This window comes from Oryctolagus cuniculus, chromosome 8, assembly GCF_964237555.1.
Source record: "Oryctolagus cuniculus chromosome 8, mOryCun1.1, whole genome shotgun sequence".
Lineage (NCBI taxonomy): Eukaryota > Metazoa > Chordata > Mammalia > Lagomorpha > Leporidae > Oryctolagus > Oryctolagus cuniculus.
Genome location: NC_091439.1, coordinates 25,055,116 through 25,073,719, shown reverse-complemented (window position 1 = coordinate 25,073,719; position 18,604 = coordinate 25,055,116). Strand labels below are relative to the sequence as shown.

Here is an 18,604-nt window from a genome sequence, read left to right as displayed (position 1 = left end):
CTCCACATGTTTGCGGAAAAACTGGAATTAGAAGATAAGGTTTCTGGGTGGGGGACTGTTCGGTGTAGTGGAACACAGATTGGGATGATGGCATTACATAGCACAGCACTTGTCTTCCAGCCGCAGCTGGGCTTCTGATTCCAGCTTCCTGCCAATGCGCACCCTGGCAGGCAGCAGGTGATGGCTCAAGTAACTGAGTCCCTGCCACCATGTGGGAGACCTGGGTAGGGGTCCCAGCTCCTGGCTTGGGCCTGCCCACCATGGCTGTTGCAGGCACTTGGGGAGTAAACCAGTGGACGGTCACTCTCTCTCTGTGTCACTCTCTCTGTCTGGCTCTGCATTAGAAAGGAAGGATGGCCGGCGCCGCGGCTCACTAGGCTAATCCTCCGCCTTGCGGCGCCGGCACACTGGGTTCTAGTCCCAGTTGGGGCACCGGATTCTGTCCCAGTTGCCCCTCTTCCAGGCCAGCTCTCTGCTGTGGCCAGGGGGTGCAGTGGAGGATGGCCCAAGTGCTTGGGCCCTGCACCCCATGGGAGACCAGGAGAAGTACCTGGCTCCTGCCATCAGATCAGCGTGGTGATGGGCAGCGCCGGCCATTGGAGGGTGAACCAACGGCAAAGGAAGACCTGTCTCTCTGTGTCTCTCTCTCTCACTGTCCACTCTGCCTGTCAAAAAAAAAAAAAAAAAAAAGGAAGGATGAAAGGGAGGAAGGGAGGAAGGAAGGAGGGAGGGAGGAAGGAGGGAGGGAGGAAGGAAGGAGGGAGGGAGGAAGGAGGGAAGGAAGGAAGGAGGGAGGGAGGAGGGAGGGAAGGAAGGAAGGAGGGAGGGAGGAGGGAGGGAGGGAGGAAGGAGGGAGGGAAGGAGGGAGGGAGGAGGGAGGGAGGGAGGAAGGAGGGAGGGAGGGAAGGAGGGAAGGAAGGAAGGAGGGAGGGAGGAAGAGAAATAAAAGAAAAAGAAAGATCGATTTTTTGGGGGGTGCAAAAAATTTAATCAGATTTTTAAAAAATTTTGCACCAAAGTCAACTTATCCTTCAAATCCATTTTCCATGAACTTCCTGAAGCACCTGCCTCTGTAGGGAATGATGACTCTTCCCCACCCGGGGCAAAATGAGAGACACAATTCTCCAAGGAATATTGGCACTGCTCTAGTGCACAGAACACCTGTGCAGAGTTCAATTCTTCCTGTCCCTTCCTGTGGTGAGTAATGTGACACAAACGTCCCAGGCTGGACTGAAATGGCTACGAAGCCCTGGTGTTTTCACAGGCGATCCCAGGTATGATCTGACCCCCTCTCCGGGCAGATTCTTAAGGGGTAGGTAACATGTGAGGCAGAGAATGGGAATTCAGATTTCTGCTGCTAGATGAGGCTGGTTAGCCCCCTGAAAACTCCTTGGATAAGACTGGGAAGGGTCTTCAGTCTCTTCCTTGACCCCCTACGAAGACCCTCGAGGGCTCTCTCTCAGAGATGGAAGGAGCTGACACTCAAGTGCCTTTCCTATTTACAGAGGGTGGCCGTGCTGGCTTGCAGCACGCCTGCTGCTCCTGGGGTCATGATGGGGGATTCATACAAATGGCAGCAGGACCAGGACAACCCAGCAGGCCCCAAGGCCATGTTTGTCTTCTGCAGTCAGCAGAGACCAGGAAGGGGCTCTTGCAAGCTGGACTCTTCCACTCTGGTTGTCGGAAAGTGGGGTCTTTGTTCAGCTGACCTGATGGGATGAGCAAGAAAGTTGTGAAACAGGATTTTTGCCCCTGTGGTCACCAAGGTGATGGTTTAGACATTGGGTCTGTAGGTATGTCCTCATTGGCTGTTAAACTCTTCAAACACCCTGCCCCTGTCTCTCCTCCCAGAACCACTCCGACCCCTCCCTGGGCCCACCAGCACCCCTCCGTGAAACCAGTGATCCAAAGCTTAATTCCTGGCCCAAAGCTTAACTCGTGCCTGCAGCATTCCATTCTGATTGGCTGGCACTCTCCTCCTGCCGGTTATGACACTATTTTGAATATCACCCGGACATACATGCAGCTTATACGGCAACCCCACTGGCTACACATTCACTTACAGTTCAGAGCTGGATGACAGAAAGTGCAAGAGGTGTGCACTGGTCTCACCTTGAAACTGATTGACCTGCTGCACTGGGTATGGGTTCCGCTGCTGCTGGGGGTGCTGCCGGGGTAAATGTGATTGTTGCAATTGCTGGAACGACACAGGACAAGAGGGGCAGGAGGTGAGATGGGGAGAAGGCAGGCAACTACATATCCCGAGGAAGGCAGGGCAGGTTGGTTTCAGTTTTTGTTTGTTTAATAAACTTTGTCTTGTAGAATAATGGGCATAGAGGCAAGTGCACCAAGTGTAGAACGAACAGGTGCATGGATTTTCTCCAGTGAGCACACTCTAGGCAGCCGGCCCCTGGATCAGGAAACAGAACGTCGCTGGGATCCCCTCGTGTCCCTTGCAGCCACCACCCTCCCTCGCCCCCAGGGACACCCTTGTCCTGACTTGAGCAACATCAGTTAGTTGTCCCTGATTCTGTACGCTATAAAAGGATTCTATACAACGCTGCTTTTGTGTCTGGCTTCTCACACTGGCCACCGTGTCTGTGAGACGCTCCCTGCTGACACACACGTGTGTTGCTTGTTCGTTCTCACAGTTGAATAGTATTCCATTATATGAAGACACCACAATGTTGCTATGCATTCTACCAGCGGTGGGCATTTAGGGCATTTCCAGTTGGTAGCTGTTAGGAACGCCGTGGCTGTGGGGTATCTGTTGGCGCCTGTCTGCATGTGTGGATTCGCTGGCTCAGGAGGACCAGGTACTGAGGGAGGCAGTTTTGGCTTGAATGTCCCAACATCACAGCAATGTGGTGACCGAGCTCAAAGTGACAAGCGACTCCTTTTTCGTGACTGAAATAGATGCTTTGGGCATACGAAGATGGGATCCTCAGGGGCTAGAAAAAAGGCTTGTCTTATTCCCATGAAGCCATGCTACTTGCAGCATACATCTCTACAAGTAAAATAGTCAGCACTGGCCGTGTTGGGGAAACCACGTGGGATTCTTCATCTACCAGGAGCCAGGAGGCCTGCGTTTTCATCTTTCTTCCCCCAGTCATGGGGATTCTGCACTGCTAGCCTTGTTAGCAGCGGCCTGGGAAGGCTGTTATGATCATTATCCTGTTGTATGTGCAAAGGCAAAGAAAATAAGAGGGCGGTGGAGAGAGCAGAGAAAGCGGTTTTAGTTCTAGGTCTGCCGTCAAGTAGCTGCGTGACCTTCGGGCTGTCGGTTGACCTCCTTCCCTGCATCTACTGAATATTCATTAAGCACCTTTCAAGTGCAAGGGCTATCCAGAGCATAGCACAAGGTCCCTGCTCTTTGGAGAGTTCATTACAGAAATAACACACATCGACTGCTTCTTCACGCATGCGTTTATTTCTATTTCCTCTCCTCTGTTTGTTCCTAGGCAGTTCTGTAATCTCCTTTTGCTTTGTCTCTCCAAGGCTAGCCAGCTTTCTGGCAAACAACCACAAAAGCAGCTTCTGCACTGTGCCCTTACCCTGTGCTGCCTGCCATGGTGTTCTGTAGGAAATGGCTGAAATGACTGTGTAGACCTTTGCCGTGTAGACAAGAAACCAGGTGGCTCTTTTAGGCAGCAATGTAAGGGGATTCCTGAGAGCGGGCTGGGCACGGAAAAGCTTCTCCACAGCCAGACTTCCCACAGGAATTTTACCGCCCCTCTTACAACTACGCATCAGTTCTGGAGGCCTCCCCGGGGTTGGGTGTGGGCCCGGAATCAGGAGCTCCCAGCCCCTCTGCTTCTCTGCAGCTCTGTGGTCTCAGATAAAGCACAGGAACTCCCTGGCCTCAGGGCTCTCATTTGTAAAACTCTGGGACGCCATGATCTCAAATGTTTCAGATCTGAAATTCTATGTTCTGGCAAACCGTTCTGAGTAGGTGAGAGGTGACACGCTCTGCGCTCTTGGAGAATAAGGCATTAAATGTTAACTCGTGCCCGCTTTCAACCTGCTTTGCTCTGATTTTCAGGTCTGCGGAGATTCATTTTAAAGTTCCCAAAGATATGCAGGATCCCAAATCTTTATTTTATGCCTCGCCTGGGCTCTCAGGAAACCCATGTGTTTCCCGAACAGAAAGTGCTCACTTTCGATGCTGTAGAGAGCAAGACGCAGTGTGGATAGGCTGATATTTAGTCTCAAACATGGTGGCCAGCACCGTGGCTCATTTGGTTAATCCTCTGCCTGCGGCACCGGCATCCCATATGGGCACTGGGTTCTAGTCCCGGTTTCTCCTCTTCCAGTTCAGCTCTCTGCTGTGGCCCGGGAGGGCAGTGGAGGATGGCCCAAGTGCTTGGGCCCTGCACCTGCATGGGAGACCAGGAAGAAGCATCTGGCTCCTGGCTTCGGATCAGTGCAGTGCCGGCCGTGGGTGGCCATTTGGGGAGTGAACCAACGGAAGGAGGACCTTTCTCTCTCTCTCTCTCTCTCTCTCACTGTCTGTAACTCCACCTGTCAAATAAATTAAAAAAAAAAAAATACGGGAAGCTGCGAGCATACTACTGGTAGACCTCAGGGAGCTCCTGTAGCAATTAAGCATGTTGCCAAGTGCAGGCGAGCTGCTACACTGGCTTGGCTGGCACTTGGGGCTGCAGCTCCTCCATGCACGGCCTGACACTGGGGCCACGTGACAGGTCCCCACATACATGTGTGCAGAGAGCACTGCTCCCAAAGACTTTTACAGACAGCAATCATTTCATGGGATCCTCTAAACACTTACAGGAGGGGAATTATTAAAACCTAACATGGCAGAAAGAGGTTAGGTGGCTTTACCAAAGTCATTTTGCAAGCAGAGAAAAGATTCTGACCCTGAGTAACGAGAGCTTTCCAGGGGCATCCATCACCCATCGGGACACACAGCTGCTAAGGAGTTACATACACAGGCCCTTCACAAAATACATGGAAAATACCCTTAAAGACTAGGTTTATTTTGGTGCAAACTTTTTGAAATCTATGCATACGAGGGGCCTTCAAAACATTCGTGGAAAATGTATGTAATGAAAAAAATCATGCATGGATTTCAGTGCTTTTCTTTTTCTTTCTTTCTTTTTTTTTTTTTTCACCAAAATAAACTTACCCTTGAATCTCATTTTCCACAATCATTTTGCAGTCCCCTTGCACTCAGGTCACAGCTTCCCATTCTGCCAACTTCCCTGAGGGGCCCTGTGTCTGTCCGTGCCCAGGATCCTGAGGGGTGGTCCCCTTTCGTTCATGTTCCAGCGTGCTGTGTCCTCCTGACGCATCGCCTCTCTTGCTCTTCTACCTCCCACCTTGCTCCAGAAGTGGGGTGGGGGCACCGCCTGACCTCACCGTGCAGGAACACTCCTCGGGCTGGCCCAGCGGTCTTCTTCCTGGCCCCTCTGACCCTCCCGCTGTGCCTTGGTGGCAGCACACACCTCAGAAGCCATCGCTCAGAACATCAGGTGCACCTGCAGCGGGCGTCCTGGGATTGGCTGTGGGGAGGATTTACGAAGCCCAGCTTCTCTCTGCAGCTCCATTTATCACTGTCTGAGGGATATTAGCACGGTTCCTTGTCACACACCTTATGCAGGGTGAGAGGGATGGAGGTTTGTTTGTACAATAGCTGCCAGGCAGCCGACTGACCTTGGTGAAAAGGGAGATAATTACACAGCTGTTCAGGAACAAAAGCAAAAGCAGGGAACACGAGTGAACTATGCTCCACCGTACAATTTTTCTCTTTGGGGGATGACTGGTGTGACGCTGAACTGCTGTTCTTGGCTACTGGGGCCCTCCACGTGCCTGTGCCCCACACAGTATCTTGGCTATATGTGGCAGCAGATGCTTGGTACCGTTCCAAAAATGCTGATCCTATTAGGAACATTCTAGAAGGCTAACTATGAAGCAGAGATCTGTGGGGCCTTGAGCCCTAGATGGCACCCCGGTAGCTCTATAATCAAGAGCCTGCAGTGTGTTGTCTTTCCTTGTGCAGGCCCCTACAGGAGCCACCTGGGGGTCTCCTCTGGCCGGCCTCACGCCTTTCCCGGTGGGTAATACTACCTCAGGCACAGGCATCCCTGAAGGCGAAGCAGATGGAAGCAGACAGGGCCAGTGAGCAGGGAAGGTTTCTCTCAAAGCAGGAGGAATTCTACGGCAAGGGTGGACCCAGACACCAGCGGGCAAGGTGTATTTGTGTCAGGCCTTTCTTTAGCCTCCAGGATTCCTTTTAAAAAGCTGTCTGGAATTTTCTCTGGTTGGCACCGTCTCTGTGACCCCAAGTTCAGTCCGGTTTCCAGGTAGTTCTGTTGGCCCTATTGTTCTGCTGCTGCTCCAGGCCATGGCTCGGAACCAGTTCTATAGGCTCCTCCTCCATCTCCCCTACTGCCTCTTTCCTCCAAGAAACAAAGTTCTCCGAATTATTATTGTTTTTTTTTCATTCATGCTAGAAATATGTGGGCTTAGGGAGAAGGTGAGCTGGTCCAGCAGGTACTCACGATGCAGACCCCGTAGCAGAAATCAGGAGAGGAGCGAGGTTTGCGTCAAAGAAATGTCTCTGGCAAATGGGCCTTCAAGATGATGGCAGAAGGCTGTCCTTGAGGACTAACCTAACTCCTTATAGGAAAGGTGTCAATCCCGCAGGTGGTTCTGGGATTCCCAGGAAATGTTGGGCTGTGAGCATAGGACATGAACTGCGTGACTCCCTCACAGACGGCAGGTGCCCAAGAAATGCGCGCAGAGTGAACGAGTCATGCCATGGGGGCGCGTTACCTGCTCGGCCAGAATCTGCTGCTGCTGCTGCTGCTGCTGCTGCTGCTGCCTCTGCTCACGCAGGAACTGCTGCTTCTGCTGCTCCATCAGCTGGGCCCGCTGGTCAAGCAGCATCTGCTTCATGAGCGCCGCCTGGGGCTGGCTGCCCAGGAAGCCGGGACCCGCGGGACTGGTCCCGGAGACCATGCCGCCCGAGCCTGGGGGCACTGCGGGCTGCATGGGGCCGGAGGTCCGGGGGAGCCCCATGGGATGCTGCTCCTGGGAGGACGAGAAGAGATAGGAGACACAGTGACCCACTGCTGTTAGCATGGAGGCCCCTGGGCACGTGGGGCAGATGGAGGTCCCGGCTCGTGGGCCTAAGGGTGTCATTTATATCATCTCTATCAGACCTCCTGCAAATTCTCACACGGGGTCTTACCCCAGTGGAACTGGAGAGGCTACGAGGGGGACTTCATAGAGTATGGGCCTGGGGCATCTGAGACCCCGTCCAGTCTGATTCGGATGGGACTCACTCATGGAGGTAGACCGGTTCTCAACCAACATCTGCGTTCCTCCAAGGGTAGTCACCAAGCCCTCCAGCTGGGCTCACTGTAAGCCTGGACCAAGGCATCCTGGCCTCACCTGCTACGCCTTAGTCTTTCCTTGGCCAAAACAGATGCCTCTGAGCAAGTAGCAGAGACATTTACAGAGGCTGCTGGAGTTTAGGAGTCACCAGATCTGATATTTGATATTTGAGAGCTATGATACATGTTTAAAAATCCTGCTGGTCAGAGGCTGTTGATGGTGAGAACTGGGAATGTTTTACACTGACCAAAGCTGTGTAATCTTCCAGCAGCTTTACAAACAGAACCGAGGTGCATGGGTCCAGGGTGATTTACAGGCAAGGGGTTTGATTGCTTATCTGAATTCCCTATAGTAACTTTGTTTTTTTTCTTTTTTAAAGATTTATTTATTTATTTGAAAGGCAGAGTTACAGACAGAGAGAGGGAGAGACAGAGACGTCTTCCATTTACTGGTTTGCTCCCCAGATGGCCACAATGGCCAGAGCTGGGCCTATCCAAAGCAACGAGCCAGGAGCCAGGAGCCAGGAGCCTCTTCCAGGACTCACACATGGGTGAAGGGGCCCAAGCACTTGGGCCATGTTCCACTGCTTTCTCAGGCCATCAGCAGGGAGCTGGATCAGAAGTGGAGCAGCTGGGTCTCGAACCCGTGCCCGTGTTTGATGCTGGCACCACAGGCAGCGGCTTAGCCTACTATGCCACAGCACCAGCTCCTATGGCTACTTTTGAGGATTGGTACTTAGGGAAGGGAGGCAGCATGGTAAAAGACCTCATCTCACACTGCCCAGTGACTGCTGGAGGGCAAGTCTTTAGCAGCTCGCCAGCGTAGACCGTTAGGGGAAAATAGCTGATGGGAAGAAGACATAGGTGACACTGGGGTTCTTTTCTAGCCACTTCCTTTCCTACTACACACACTTGGCAGTAGCAAGGATTGTCGGAATATTCTGCAGAAGTATTCTAATTCACCATGTTTCAAGCAATCCATCTGATCCCAGAGGAGCTGACTTCTGGGATGTACACACCTACACAGACAAACGCACGTCATCTTGTGCAGCCCTGTGATGAGAACCAAGTCGTAAGAACTGAATGTGGAGAACTAGAGCTTTATCCCAGCTGGACTTCACCGTTTCTCCTCTTGCTGCTTTGCTACCCTTTCAGTACGGGTCTTGTCAATCATTCAGGCAATTTCTTCTCAGAGTGTAGGGGTGAGGTTTATCTCCGTGCCTCCTGGACAGACAGCCTGGGTTGTATTCTCTACAGCGTGGGCTTGTTGCACACCTCCTCCCCGCCATTACCTGGTCCTGAGCCATTCCTGTGTCTTCTTCCCACCCATGGGTGCCCTGAGCTGTCTCTCCCTCCACTCAAATGAAACAGAGTAAGCAAAACAAAGCAAAGACAAAACTCTTTTTTTTCTTACCAGAACCAATAGCTCACTGAGTTTAGGTGGCGTGGGAGCTTATGCACAGCTGGTGAGGGGGGAGCCCCACCAGCACGGCCTGTGATTCCAAATCAGTAGCCCTTCCTCCAGCTCAGGCCCTTCTGTGTGACCACGCCAGAGCACACCTAGGAATTGCCTGGAGAGTAACTACCAGGGTCCTTCCACAAGGTCAGGGGATACGTCATCAGTTTACTTTGATGCCAAAACCCTCTGAAATCCATGACAGTTTTCCCACAACGCGCATTCTGCAGACTTTTTGAAGGTCCTTGTACGTAGCGCCTGCCTCCCGGAAATGCACTGCGTTCTCTTTCTCACAGCTCAGTGCCGCTGCTGCAATCCCTAAGTTTTTGTCTGTGTAGTCTCTCTGTAAGAGGACAGTTAGTCGGTAGGGAGCTAGGTATTGACGTTAGGGAACCGAGCTTACTGCTGGAAAATGAGAGGGGTCTTTATGCCCTCCCGCGGCAGGGATCCAGGTCTCTGGGGGTGGGATCCAGGTCTCTAGGGGTCGGTTCCCTCTTGCTCTAAGACTTGCTGTTCCCCCAGCCCTCCTTCCAATGGGATGGGGCTGCTTCCTGCCACCTTCAGACACACGGGACTGATGGATGGACACGAAGGACTTCACACCCAGGGGTAGATACCTCGCCAGTGAGCAGGGTGGGTTTCTTCCCAGGCTTTTCAGGATGTTTGAGACGTTCTCGTTTTGATAAGGTGGAGAAAGTAGGAAGCAAAATGGGACCCTAGGAGGATGGGGAAGTTGCCCTCAGCTAGTTTCCCAGGGGGCTGGGCTGGCTGGGCTCTGCTTATCTTGGGCGCTGGGAGACTCTTGTTCTGTGTGTCCAGGGCCCACACAGCCAGGGAGTGCACCCAGAGAGGCCAGGAAGGCGTCCCCAGGCTGCTCTCCTCAGCCCACAGGCAGGGAGTGGCAGATGGGGTATGACAAGGTTGACACATCCAGCCACTTTCTGCCCCCGTCTTCCTGGGGCCAAAAGAAACACTTCAAAAGCTCCGTGTCTGGTGGTGATGATGGTGGTGGGGACGGGGAGGGCGTACCCACTGGGACAGGCAGGCCACCACCTCCCAGGAGCGGGTGTTTCCCCAAAGAGAGCCTTTGTACTGCTTTTGCCTTCAGGCTTCCCTCTGGAAACCTGGGGAACCACGGGCAGGAGGGCCTATGTGCATTGTTAAAGGGCCGCCCTGCAATGGAACCAGCTCCCACAGGAGCCAGTGAGGACACACTCCTTGCCCTGCGTGCCACGGGAGCCAGTGAGGAAGTGCCCTGTGCCTTGAGTCCCATGGGAGCCAGTGAGGATGCCCCCTGTGCCATGCGTCCCACGGAGCCAGTAAGGACGCGCCCGGGCCCTGTCTCCCACGGGAGCCAGTGAGGACGCGCCCCCTGCCCTGCCGTGGGAGCCAGGCTGCCGCACCAACCGCATCACCCAAGGCAGCTTCTCTGAGCCTCCAAGAGGCCTTCCAGAGGGAGAAGGCTGTCGCTTGTCAGCCTTTGGAGCCCTGGCTCCTGTGTGTGGGGAGGCCACACACTGGGTTGTGCAATTAGAAAGAACCAGGCTGTGCCTTCGTCACGCGAAACGCGATGCCTTGAAGCCGAATGATGCAGTATTTTTAGTTTTAATTACTGGCCCGTTCTCCACTCCCTACCCAGCGACCTCCCTGGCGTGCTCCCAGGTATCTCAACCCAGCCTCTTCCCGTCCAACCCAGGGGGCGACGCGGATCTTCCTTTCTCTGCAGACCCTGTCACGTTTCAGCAAAATAAAGGGAGGCACAAGAAATCAGAGCCAGGGAAAGCTCTTAGCCATTTTCCAAGGGCTAAAGTGAGGTGGGAGATGTAAAATAATAATAATAATAATAATAATAACCTACCACTCTTACCTCCCTAAAAGAGGAGGTTTCCAACTTAAAAAAAAAAAAAAACAAACAAAAAACAAAAAACAAACAAACAAAAAAACCAGCCGCGGTAAAAATATCTCCCAAGAACAGCCAGCTGTTTATTTATAAATCTGTGCGCGGGCAAGCTTTCTTTCTCTCAAGTGTCTTCAAGAACATGCGTCGTGGTTGGGTGAGAGGGATGGGGGGCTGCTGGCGGCGAACCAGAGGCTGCCGGCTCCGGGGAGGGTGGATCACAAAAGACTTGCGGGGCGAGAGTGAGCTGGGGGCGCCGGCCGGCGGGGAGCACGCCCCCGGGGCTGCAGCCTTTTGCAGGCGGCTCAGGGTCGGGGGAGGCTGGCGAGCCGCAGCTGCTGAGCCGCCGCGCCGCCAGCAGATGGCGCTGTGAGCTCGGCCTGGGCCGCGGCGCACCGCCCCTCCCCGCGCAGATGGCTCAATCAGGCGGGCGCGCGGCCGCGGCGCTGGCGGGGCCGGGCAGTCAAGTGTTACTGCGTACAGCAGGTAGCCTGGCAACTGCGAGCATAATACCGAGCAGATGGTGCTCGCGCGGCGTGATGGACACCGCGCACGACAGCCCGAGACAATCCAGGAATTCCCTGGTGACTCGAGGCCCTCTTCACACAAAATGAGTTCTCTCTCCACCCACCGCCGCCCGGCTCGGGGTGCGCTCCCCTCTCCTCCTCCTCCTCCTCCAACCCCCACGCGACCCACACGGACCTGGTGACTCACGGCCGACTTTTCTTTGCCTCCCGAGGCGAGGGCCGGGGTGGGGGAGGTGAGGGGGGCGGTGGTGGCTTTGCGCCAGCCCCGGCACGCACCGCCCGAGCCGGGAGGGCCTGCGAGATGCCTGCGGGAGATGGAGGAGTTTGCGTACAAAGTCCCCCGGGGCGCGATTTTGGAGCCCTGTGAGCTTACAAGTCCTCGGCGGACTCGGAGGAAGCAGTCGGGAGCAGGCGTCCCTAACAAAGAAGGCGGCGCTGCGACGCCGGGCGCGGGCCCCGAGGCCGTGGGAGCCCAGATCGGAATCCTGCGCTTTCGCACCCACCCGCGCACCCACACGCACGCACACACCCCGCGGCGGGCCAGGCCATTCACGCACAGGAAACAGCATCCGTCTGCAGCCCAAACGGAATGTTGCCCAGGACCTATAGGCTTTTTCCCCCGCGAACGTGCTAACTGCTCCGTTTCCGGTTTCAGAAGGCAGACCAGTACCAAGGGTGACCGCTTGCCGGGCACGAGTCCACCCGCGGGACGAGGCGGACGCCCGCCAGCGCTGAGGCTGCGTGGCGGCTGGCTGGGCCCTTCGGCCGAGCCCCGGGCCTCCTCCTCCTTGGCAGTGAATGGGGTGGTGCAGTGGGGTGGTTCAGGAAGGAAGCTCACAGCCTGTATGGACAATTTGGGAACGCCGCTGGGCTGAAGTCCGGCAGCTGTAGCATCACCTGGGCGCTTGTTGGAAATGCAAGTTCCCAGGCCTACCGAATCCCCACTGCTGGGGGAGTTTTAGCAGGCCCTCCGGGTGAAAACCCTCAGAGCAAAGCATCCTGCTGGGCCCTGTGCCCTCCTGGTGCGCAGCTGCTTGGATTTCTCTTGTAAATTCTGCATTTGGAACAAAATCCGCATAGACGTTGGAGGATTGCTCCGGCCGGTGACGTCGGAGCGGAGCCCACGGCCAGGATGCTCGTAGGAAGGCCAAGACTCCAGTTCCTCTCTGCAGTGGAGGCTGGGGGAGGCATGCGCAGGCAGGGGCCGCCGAGTCCAGTGTAACCGCCTTGCTAAGGGAGCATCAGACATCGCTAGGCTTTCCCTGGCGTGGTATTAGGGGAGTACCACGGAAAACCATGATTCCGATTAAAATACCCCGAGTCACTGAGAGCCCAAGTAACTTGCCTCGTGTCCCCTAGCTACTGGCAGTGCGTGGTACCTTTGGGATTTTGACTTCTCCACCCACTATAAGGTGCATCTGGTCTTAATCGAGCAGACCACCCAAGAGAACTCTGGAGCATAGAGAGTGGGAAGGGATAGGGTAGGAGGCTGGACAAAGGATCAAAAGGTAGAAAGGCTACTGGGATCAAAGCATGCAACTGCAGAGTGCAGGAACATCCATATCGGTTTTTAGATGTGGTCTGATTCCCCAAATTGGGACGCCTCTGTTTTATCAACTTCGACATTTCAACAAAGGGCATACGATTAGACCCTTCAACCAGAAGTGCCAGGAAGCAGCAAAACATAAAACCTTAGACTTCCCTTTGAAGTTGAGCAAGTGTCAGGGCAGAAATGTGGGTTCAGTGCGGTGACATCTTTTACAGACTTTTCCAGAACAGATTTTCACTCTGGGTCTGGAGGGTTGGCTTGCGATCCATTCACAGCAGAGTTCCAACAGGGCCTGCCCTGGGCCTCCAAGCCCCTTTGTCTAGAAAATTCTGAAGGCAGACAGCACTGAAAGGTTTTGTGATGTGTGGTGGTTGTCTTGGAGGCTGAGTTTTGAGGCCGAGCGTGCCCATCTAGGAAGCCCATTAATGCACACAGCAGTGACTTGGGGCCCAATGCTAAGGCTGCAGGGTGGGTTCAGCAGAGTTTGTAGTTTGATCTGGCAGAAGGAGCCGGTTATTCTGGAAGAACTCAGCCAGCCCAGGCAGGAACTCAGCTCCAACATGCATCCGCTGACTGTCACACTCAGGCTGCCAGCTGTGGGACTGCTGTCCCTGCTACCACCTCTGAAGCGTGCCTCGCACCCTCTGGGCAAGGGAACGACTTTGTTTCTCATTATAGCTGAGCTCCAAAAATAATGGGCCTGAGACTTTTCTTAATGTGGATTTTTCTTTCTAGGATTTCCATGAGGAGAGTGGAGTCTGTACATTTGATAAAGCAACTACCATTAGCCCCTGGTAACCGTGGGATCCACATCTGAGGGTTCAATCAACTGTGCAAGGATCGAAACTACTAAAAAACACCGCATCTGTATTGAACGTGTACAGACTTTTGTTTCATTATTATTTTCTAAACAACAGAGCATAACAACCGTTTACATAGCATTTCCATTAGGAATCATAAGTCATTCAGAGAGAGAGAGGATGTGTACAGGTTACACGCTGATAGAACACCGCTTTGTAGGAGGTGCTTGAACGTCCACAGATTTTGGTATGCTTAGGCGGTCCTAGAAGCTAATTCCCTGATGGGCGACTGCATTTTAAAAGTGCACGCAGAGCAGGCGTTTGGCCTGGCTGTTCAGAGGCCTGCATTCCATGTTGGAGTGCCTGGGATCAGTACCCCCCTCTGGCTCCTTCCTGTAGCTTCCTGCTAAGCAGACCCTAGAAGATGGAGGTGATGGCTCAAGTACTTCAGTTCCTTCCGCCCATGTGGGATTCCTGGAATGAGTTCCTGGCTTCTGGGTGTATCTCTGGTTGTTGTGAGCATTTGAGGAGTGGACCAGTGATTGGGAGCTCTCTGTCTCTCTTAAATGCACACACACACACACACCACACACACACACACACGTGGTTTGCTGTTCCCCTTTCCCACCCGATAACTGCGGAAAATTTGGAAAACACACACACACACACAGAAAAGTGGGAAGAAGAAAAAGGCAATACTGAATTTCAACACGCAAAGGTAACCATCACTGCTATTCCGATGTTTTCTGTTTCCTGTCAGCTTGTCCCCTGTGTGCAGACACAGTTCCCACGCCCTCAGTCAGGGTCTGTGCCTGACTGCGCCCTGCTGAGTGACAGGTGTCACCGAGTGACACGAGAGCCTCAGAAAGCCCCAGCTTTCCCAATGCTGACGAGCGATAATCTGCTGGCAGCAGGACATCCTGTGGCATCACTCCTGGCCAAGTCTTCAGCTCCTTGGGGACTGGCCTCTGAGTCTCCCTGGCACCCGACACGGAGCTGGGTCTACAGCAGAACAACAGAAAACACTTGCTGAACTCAGTGGCCTAATTTGCTATGATGTGCTCTAGCCTAAAGCAACACCAGGGATGGAGAGGAGAGAACGGAGCGGCCCGACACATGCTGCTTCTCGACGCTTCCACGAGACCCTCGCTGGCTGTTAAGGAAAGGGTGAAGGGGGCGGTGCAGCCCAGGATGTGCAGTGCCACCAGCCAGAGGAGAGGTCAGGCCGCCGAGGCTTTTCTTGGGGGAAGAGACGACAGAACTACCATTTGTCCTGATCAGCACTCTGTAGACTCCATGGGTCCCCCCAGTAGAAACGCAACTTGGAGAGTTACGCCGTTCCTCTGCCTTCCGTGTAAATTACAGAGTCCTTTTGATCCCTTTTGTGTGATTAATTCCACCACCAAAGCAACTCTAAATTGGTTAAAAGTTCATTAGTGGGCAACAATAGGAACTTGATGAAATAAATTATGGTACATCCATACCATGAACACTAGGCAGCCAATAAGAATCATGCTTTCGCAGGCTATCTAATCACACAGAAAAAAGCTTACTGTACATGGGCACGGGTGGGAGCAAATAAAGCAGTTTCTAAACCCCCAGCCGCTGAATCATCTTGATAGACAAGGATTACAAGTGGTTTTACTTTTACACTCTTTTTATTTAATTAATTTTATTTTATTATTATTATTATTATTATTATTATTTTGACAGGCAGAGTGGACAGTGAGAGAGAGAGACAGAGAGAAAGGTCTTCCTTTTGCCGTTGGTTCACCCCTCAATGGCTGCTGCGGCCGTTGCGCTGCGGCCGGCGCACTGTGCTGATCTGAAGCCAGGAGCCAGGTGCTTCCCTTGGTCTCCCATGCGGGTGCAGGGCCCAAGCACTTGGGCCATCCTCCACTGCACTCCCGGGCCACAGCAGAGAGCTGGACTGGAAGAGGAGCGACCGGCACAGAATCTGGCGCCCTGACTGGGACTAGAACCCGGTGTGCCAGCTCCACAGGCGTAGGATTAGCCTAGTGAGCTGCAGCGCCGGCTATTTACTTATTTTTTAAAGATTAGTTATTTGAAAGGCAGAGTTACGGGCGTGGGGGGAGAGAGAGAGAGAGGGAGAGAGAATGAGAAAGTGGGATCTTCTACCTGCTGGCTCAGTCCCCAAATGGTCACAACAGGCAAGGTTGGGCCAAGCCAAAGCCAGAAGCCACGAACTCCATCCAGGTCTTCCACATCTTCCACAGGGACCATCCTTTGCTGCTTTCTCAGGCACATTAGCAGGGAGCTAGGTTGGAAACAGAGCAGCTGGGACTTGAACTGGCATTCACATGGGATGCCAGTGTTACAGGCAGCAGCTTAACCACTCTGCACCACAATGCCAGGCCCAAAGACTCTTGAAAATTTTCTATTAATATATGATATTACTTTTAATAAATAGGACTCTTGTTCCCAACTCATTCAGTATAAGCTTAAACTGACAGTGAATGGGGACACAGTCCATTCAGGAGGGGCCCGGGTGGCATCTGGGCCCTAGGCCATTTCTCCCCAGCCCACTGCACCCTCTAGGCAGGGCCCCTTTGAGACAATGGGATTTGGCTGCAGGTTCGGCTGCTAGGCTGGCTTTTCATCACTTCAACAAAGATCTCTCCAGCCCCACAGAGGCTGCTGAAAGGCACTGACATTGTCCCAGGGACAACTCTGCCCTTTGTGGCACCCACCTGCTCCTCGTGGCTTCTCGCCATTCTAGGCTCGAAACCACAGAGCATGGCCAGAGCCAGGCAGACCTGCAGAGTTCAAGAACGTGAGCCATGGTGGAAAACCGCAGCTGACCTCCACAAGCCGTCTCTCGTGCGGGCCTGGAAGAAAACTCGAGCCACCAGCTGCGCTCCGTGCCCCATGGGGTGGGGGGGGTGGGGTGAGCAGTCTCTGCTGGCACCCAAGTGGCCAGTGCAGGACGCACTGGCAGTAAGTGGCTTGTCAGCTGTGCTGTAAGGGTTGTTTCACCTGCAGGTTTGCTACGTTTCTGCCCTCGATTTAAAGAAGGAGGTGGTGCCGTCTCGGCTGTCTGCAGCCATGCAGCTCAGAAAGATTTTTCTCTCTGCAGCTACCATCTCCCCGGCCCGAACCTTTCTTATTGCCCCACCCTTTCTGATGAAGTCATCAGGGCAAAGATTGCATAACTGATGCCCAGGCCTATCTTGTGTTAAACTGGGAGGCAGGCCAACGTTGCCATTTATAGACAAGAGCACCACCACGCTGCCAAATGGAGCTCTCGGCTGCAGCCACAGCAAGGCAGAAGGAGGGAAGAAAGGCTGGGCTTGCTTCAGACAGACGGCACGGAGCTTCCCCGGCCTCTACAGGCCCTCTGTGGCCTCGGGAGGGCCGAGCTCCCACTGCCTGCTCCCGGCCCTGCTCTGCCCTCCCTGCACAGGCTGCCAGCGGGAGGGTGTCCACGCCCACCTGCTCTGCTGGTATTCTGACTGCTGAACCTGCGCGGGGGCAAACCACAACTGGCCACGTGACACTGAGACTGGGGGCAGCAGGGTGGCCAGGAGGTGGCGGTGGGCTCTGAGGAGGCCAGGACTTGGCGGAGGACAGTGAGAGCAGGGGCAAGCGGCAGAATTCACAACAGAATTGCGGGTCTGAGCTGAGGGCTGGCTTCTCAGAGGAAGCAAGTCTAGGAGAAGGGCCCACAGTGGTCAAGGAAGGCCCATGGGCGGGCGGGGATCAGGGTCTGGCAAAAGGCCAACTGACCCGGGGCCTCATCTCCGCAAAATCCCCTGAGGTTGCGTTTTTAGATAGAGAAGGTCGTTTTCAAACAAGGCTTTATTTACCTGGAGTCCCAGAGAAACCCTGGGAAAGAGCATCTAGTTTACACCTTTAAATGGTGTCCCTGTGATTGGACCCCACAGCTCTAAGTCCATTAGCAGCGAACATGCTTTATAGGTTCCTTGTGTATCTTGTGAAGCTAATACACTGCAAACGCTATGGACGCTTCTCAGTTTTGTAAGTATCCTTGGGGACTACAAAAACCAGCAGTGGCTCAGGTCTTTGCTTAACCTTGGAAGACTTAAGGACAAACTGGGATTAAAAACCTCCTTAGAAATAGGGACCTCAGAGTTTCCCCAATTTGACTTGCACTGCAGTAAACACTGCTCTAGGCTGCATACCACACACACACACACACCATACACACCATGCAAACACTCACACCATAGCCACATATGTATCATACACACACCATGCATTTGCACACAATCCATACATGAAAACACCACACACCCTACACACCACACACACATACACTCACTCCATTCACCTACATAGTAACCCAAAGGAATCTGGGAAGAATTAGAAGTCACCCCCTTTCCCCAGAACTTCTCTCTCAGGTAGCATGAGTCAATGCTGGGCACGTAAGAGGTACTCATAACAGTTTGTGTGCGTCATCACCACTCTTAACCGAAATGAGGCAATTAGAAAGTTTTTGGGGGGGCTCATGCTTTCAATCCATCTTGTCTTCTTTCTCAATGGTCACACCAGTTCCTCACGCTCATGCAAGAAACTACCCCTGTTCACAAATGACCACCTTCTGCGTAGGGGGAAACGGAGTTGTTCAGTAACTGCGGCACTGGATCCCAGGCGGGAGGAGAAATTGCTGTGAAACCTTCACTGGGGTGAGGAATAAATCCACTGTTGCTGACAGGAGCAACACAGACTTCTAGGGTGGGGGGTTTGTGCCAAATATCGTTTGCCACTTAACACCTCCATATTTTTTGCTTAAGCATCTGGGATGTGTCAGCAGTTTTCTAGCCCTTTCTGCCTAGCCCAGGCTGACCTCCTCACCATGACGTCATCCCAGATGTGTACTACCAGGCCCCGAATTCCCCCAAAGTGGCCAGGACTGGTTCTCCCTCCAGCTGGCTCGCTGCTTTAGAGCGGCCGCAGGATTCTTAAAGTCTCCGCCCCAAACCTCTCACCTCCTTAAAGGGCTTTCACGGCGGCTCACGGGTCTCTCAGAGGAGGC

General features: G+C 53.6%; 1 protein-coding gene across 1 annotated transcript in view; it reads right to left on the bottom strand.

Annotated features, from left to right (window-relative positions):
* MAML3 (mastermind like transcriptional coactivator 3) overlaps positions 1-18,604 on the bottom strand; it is a 477,422-nt gene that overhangs the window by 7,339 nt on the left and 451,479 nt on the right. Inside the window, exons 3-4 of the mRNA XM_002716951.5 lie at positions 6,796-7,053; positions 2,113-2,197 (exon numbers count right to left, since the gene is read on the bottom strand). Coding sequence (XP_002716997.2) covers positions 2,113-2,197; positions 6,796-7,053 — 343 coding nt within the window. The remainder of the gene's footprint in view (positions 1-2,112; positions 2,198-6,795; positions 7,054-18,604) is intronic.